A 6,000-nucleotide genomic window follows, 5' to 3' on the forward strand; every position below is an offset into this window, starting at 1 on the left:
TAAGATAAGATAAGATAAGATAAGATAAACCTTTATTAGTCCCACGAGTGGGAAATTGCACTTGTCACGGCAGAAAGTGGACAGAAGCAGAAGGTAAAAGCATCACAAAAAATAACATAACATAAATAACACTTAATAGCTCGGCCACGCCCAGTCTGATCGCTTATAAAAGTAATAGCACACCTCACACAATGAAGTACTAATTTTTGATATGTAGCATGCCGGTGTGCGTGCTTCGGTATGACCCGCTTAAAAGGGGCCCCATTTCACAAATGCTACCAATGCTAAAATTAGCATGCAGTACATTTCAATGAAAAATGACCCTGTTTGAGCGTTAATAGCTCGGCCACGTCCAGTCCAATTTTTCCAAAATTGTGCATGATCCGTAAATCAGACAGAGACAACCATATATCAAAACGTCGGTCTTGACGAGATCTACGAGACAACATAAAAAAAAAAATTCTATGTCAAACTGTCTAGACACAAAGTCCAAGAAAGTTCAAATTTGGACTCTGATAATAAACGCGTTCCGAAAATGCTTTTTGGGGAATTTTGCGCAGACCGTATATCCGGCCGAGCCAAGCCATATGTCAAACCGTGCCGAACGAAAAGCCGCACGATCTGACATGAAAGTCGTGTGTGTGCTGTGAACCATGTCATCACAGATTCTAAGAAACTTTTTCACACTTTTAATGGTTTGGTCATGATTTGTGGCCATCCTGTAGTCCCCAATGAAGCAACCAATATGTCATTTTGTTCTTTTTTTTTTTTTTTTGTGCGTTTCATGGCACCGACTCGTCCCATATCTCAGATCGTAGGACTCGGCGAGGCCTTCGGCCATGCCACGATTTTCGGGTCGCTATCTTCAGCGGTTAGCCTCAGGGTGCCAAAAATGTGTTCCCAGCACAATAGTAAATGTGTTTAATTTGTTTCTTCATATGTGTGTTTCCGACAGACAGTAAAGTAATTGAATTAAACAAGGCCATTGTCAAACCACCACAGATTTGTCTAGACCAAATTTTTACCACCTTTTTAATATTTTTTTACCTTTTTAACCTGTGATCCCTCTCGTATTTGTGAGATCCCGATCTTCTTATAACAAAGCATTTACAGATTTTTTTCTTATTCAGTGAACACAATGTACTTCCATAAAAATCTCAGCTACATGTTGTAAAAGCTCTAGATCCTCCCGATAGGTCCAATTTAAAATTCCACAAATTGAGTCAAAGGACTGTCTGAAACACGCTGGTATTCACAGTAATTCTTTCTCACATTTTTTCTTTTATTCTAAATAAATATTGAGTACAATTCAGCCTTGAGATGACACTCCTCCTTGTTGAGTTAATCGCCCCGCTGATGTATTGAGAAGGCATACTGCCGTTCCTCCTAATGGGAGCTGATTTCCAGTCCGCCCGCCTCAGCCTCCCCGTCGTGAAGCCCCAAACTTCATTGACTGTCACATTCCCTACAGTTGAGCCTTGATTGACTCATTTCGGTTATTACTCTCCTCTGCCTCTTCGTTCTCTGCATTTGCTAGTGTTCACGCAAGGCAGAATAGAGAGTGGTTGTTGATGGAGCTGAATTATTAACATATTTGTATTATTATTTTTTTCAATGCCATTCTATCAGGGAAAATGCCGCTTAATGATATGAACACGCCGCTAGAAGCTCATTTGTCGGGGCCTCTGTGTGCACCCTTATTAGACCGAGTGGGGTGTACTTACTCCCGATGAATGCAGCCAAGGACAGGCCAAGGTCTTAACCACATTGTTTCTTTATGATCTACATGAGTCTATCTGACCTCAGGGGCTCTGAGTTGGGGTGCAGTGACACAGGAAATGAACCACAGAGCGGCCTGTCACATCTGTTGGCAGTTACATACTCTCCGATGCATGTGGCGCCATAGAGGTCGTGCTGCCTTAGATCCTGCTGTCATGGTGTGTGTATGGATGTATATGCATGTTGTAAACACTAATTAGCTGTGTGTCTTAACCTCCTTCCTTCCTACCCTCCATCTTCTCCCTCCCCTCCATGCCCTCCCTGTCACTCGCTCCGTGCCCGTCTCGGATGCCTGCAGGTCCTGATGTTGGCAGATGCCGACCCGGACGGGTTTCTGCGCCAGCGGCTGTCCGTCCTCTCCACCATGATGCCGTTGGACGGCAGGGCCGCAGCATACGTTTGCCAGGACTACACTTGCGCCCTGCCTGTCACCTGTCCCCAGGAACTGAGAAGACTCCTACTGGAGTGAAGGCCACACACACACGCACATGTCCACACTCCCATAACAAACACTCAAATCAACCTGACGCACACACAGACTGAAACGCGCACAAACCGAGGCGGCCGAAGTGCCGAAGGTGCACGTATTAGCAGTTAGCCATAGACAGTCCTTTGGAATAATATTAATTCCGTAACTCTTAGAGGGAGAGAGAACACTGACACACTCTCGAGTGAGCCGCCATTGCCGTGACCGCACAGAAATTAGTGGCACGCGCGCGCACGGCTGCAGTTCACTCGGTAACAGCCTTTAAAGTTCTTTTGTATCTAAATCCTGGCTGTGTTCAGAGTGGCATACTTGTTTACGGCATGTTACGTACAATAGTGTACTAGTGCATAGTATAATCGTGCAACAATAGTTGAAGGGTAGTGGAATTTAATTAAAAAAAGGTTACACTTCAGTCTGAAATACTCGCCAAAATGTCCCATACGGCCCTTTTTTTGGTATGGGCACAATTCTAAAACATTTCACTCCCCATATAATGAATATAGTGTATATGAAGGTTTACCTTTTTGAATGAACTATTAATATTAATTTCGTGAAGGATGATGTTGTTGTTACAGCAGTCACATGACCATAATGCTATTATCACAGAGATGCATTCAAAAACAAGCTAGTTTGCAAATGCTACTGTAAAAATGAGTCCATTAATGGGTTTGGCTTGTTAGCATTGTGTGTAAATTGAGCTGCGTTTTTTTATTTCAGGCAGTAATTAAGCAAAATATATTACCATTATATTTATACTTCCTGGTGCTGCTGCCTGCTGCTTTGCTGCCATTGTTGTTTTAACATCATAGACAGTTTAATACCCCTATGTAAATGACCCCTAGACTGGCCGACATTCATATTGTTGACATGTTGCATACAGCTTACAGTTTTTTAGCACAAGTACACAAGTATGCCATTCTTAACACCTTCCATCATTGTCAAGTTCTTGCCTGCTGTCAATACACTGTGAAGTCCAGAGCTGGGGAGTTTAGGTTATGTATTACAGATATGACATACAATGTATGAAATGACTTACGCACTATGAAAATAAAAGAAGTATTTGTCGAATATTGGTCTCAGTTGTTGGATTTAATGCATCCGGCATGTGCTGGGTCTGCCTTCAGACGTGGACGTGCCCAAATGGACGTGCCCAGAACTACTCAAAGCAAGGTACCTAGAGGGCATCTTTACCAGATGCTTGAATCAAATTACTTCTCTCTGCAAAGGAAAGCCGTGTCTTATACCAATGAGCCTAAAACAGAGTTTTTCCATGTGTGTGATATTTCAGTATTTTGGTCAAAACAGAAGTCCGGAAACATCACCAAAACATCATACCCGGAATCTTGGAACACCACCAGACAGGGGACTATGGGGCAGGCATCCTCGATTGTCCGGAAAACCCATTGGGCGCGTCAGGACCCTGCGGAACAGGAAGCCAACTCTAGCCAGGGACAAGGGGGCTGGCGTTGTCCTCCCGACGAACAACGGCTCCTTGGATCTCAGTGGGGCGCCATCGGCTGCGTCCAAATATGGTCGGGTCATTCTGTCACGATGGCTGGACATGGCGAGGAAGGAAGACGCATACGCACGACGTCACAAGACGGGTTTAATACATAGTACACACGACAGGGGAAACATCACCAAACAATGACCCGACGGCGAACAGACACGAACAGGATAGTTTTATACAATGATACACAGGTGATAACAATCAGGGAACATAACACAGGACGAACATGTGCATTTAAGCACAACCAAATTGAGGAGTTCACACATTTTACGAAAGTGAGAAGAGAAGAACGTTGTGGATTTCTGAAAACCAGACTGAAAGAAAATGTTTTCTTCAGCAACACTCGGTGTTGGATTTGCCTGTTACCTGATAAATAAGAAATTGAACAGGCGACAAAATGACGATCTATCAGCCATAAAGGAGAGAATGTGTCGTTTGGAACAAGATCTTGAGAGCCTGAACAAAGATGTGTTTGCGCTCAGATATCAGTAAATTTCACGTAAATGAAGTGACTGACACTCAAATGCACAATGAAAACAAATGTAGGATTGGTTCAGGTTTACACTGTTGGAATGAAATAAAGAAAAAAACGTTTTAGTGTCATTTAAAATTATATTAAATACATTAGAAATTTGAGTCTTTAATGAACAATAATTTAAACTAGAAACAAAAATCCCCAGGGGAAATTTTGATGGGTCTGTCCGGGCATTGGTCACAGCTGCGGGCATGTAATTTGTAAAATGGGAATTCTTTAATGTGGTACTGCAGTATCACTTCAAAGAAGTTTTTTTTTACAAATGCTACCAATGCTAAAATTAGCGATCAATACGTTCGAATGGGAAATTACCCTGTTTCAGCGTTAATAGCTCGGCCAGGCCCAGTCCGATCGCTTATAAAAGTAATAGCACACCTCACGCAACAAAGTTCTAATTTTTGATATATAGCACGCCGGTGTGCGTGCTTCGGTACGACCCGCATTAATTGCCGAAAAAAGGCTGAAATAATAAATAATAAATAAATAAACTTTTTTCGCGCATTTACACTTTTTTGTTTTCCCAAGTTTGTGCATGATCCGTAAGTCAGACGGAGATAAACCATACGTCAAATCGTCGGCCATGGCGAGATCTACGAGACGACATCAATATCTTCTTTGTATGTCAAACCGTCTGGACGCAAACTCCAAAAAAGTCCAATTTTGGGCTAGAATAATAAACGCGTTCCGAAAACGCTTTTTGGCTAATTGCGCGCGGACCGTAAATCCGGCCGAGCCGAGCCATACGTCAAACCGTGCGTAACGACAAGCCGCACGATTTGATACGAGAGTCGTGTGTGTGCTGTGAAGCGTTTCATCGCAAATTCTTGGAAACCAGATTTTTTCACACTTTTAATGTTTTGGTCGCGATTTGTGGCCCTCCTGTAATCCCCAAAGAAGCAACCAATACGTCATTGTGTGTGGAGAGGTCAGGCCTTCGGCCTGACCTCTCCGTTTTTTTTGTGCGTCTCACGGCCTTAGCGTGGCAGCCACAAATGCGAGACATGGCCTTTTTGGCCTCCTTCCCTATTTCCCATGTTTTCCTGACCACTGTTGGCGGTAGCAACACATCCAATATGTCAGATCGTGTGTCGAGGCGAGGCCTTCGGCCTCGCCTCGACACCCGTGTCTCTAGCTTTTACGGCTGGTCACAGGGAGCTGAAAACCTCTTCCTCTGCGCAACAGTAAACCGCACTTTTTACGCTTTGAACCCGATTTGTGGACGGGCCGTGCGACCTACCAAAACAAAAAATATATCATCGTGTGCGGAGTGGTCAGGCCTTCGGCCTGACCACTCCGTTGTTTCTTTACGTTTGACGGTCTTCGCGTGGCGGTCTTTAACGTGAGACATGTTCTTTTTTGCCATTCATAGCACAATAATAAATGGTCTGTCTTCCTGACAGACCCAACTAGAAACAAAAATCCCCAGGGGAAATTTTGATGGGTCTGTCCGGGCATTGGTCACAGCTGCGGGCATGTAATTTGTAAAATGGGAATTCTTTACTGTGGTACTGCAGTATCACTTCAAAGAAGTTTTTTTTTACAAATGCTACCAATGCTAAAATTAGCGATCAATACATTCCAATGGGAAATTACCCTGTTTCAGCGTTAATAGCTCGGCCAGGCCCAGTCCGATCGCTTATAAAAGTAATAGCACACCTCACGCAACAAAGCTCTAATTTTTGATATATA

General features: G+C 43.5%; 1 protein-coding gene across 1 annotated transcript in view; it reads left to right on the forward strand.

Moving 5' to 3' along the window:
- The window catches only part of spata20 (spermatogenesis associated 20), a 29,088-nt gene extending 26,840 nt beyond the window's left edge, over window positions 1-2,248 (forward strand). Inside the window, exon 16 of the mRNA XM_028970083.1 lies at window positions 2,078-2,248. Within this exon, the coding sequence (XP_028825916.1) occupies window positions 2,078-2,248 (171 nt within the window). The remainder of the gene's footprint in view (window positions 1-2,077) is intronic.
- Window positions 2,249-6,000: the final 3,752 nt, after the last annotated feature.

This window comes from Denticeps clupeoides, chromosome 2, assembly GCF_900700375.1.
Source record: "Denticeps clupeoides chromosome 2, fDenClu1.1, whole genome shotgun sequence".
In the NCBI taxonomy this organism is placed as follows: Eukaryota; Metazoa; Chordata; class Actinopteri; order Clupeiformes; family Denticipitidae; genus Denticeps; species Denticeps clupeoides.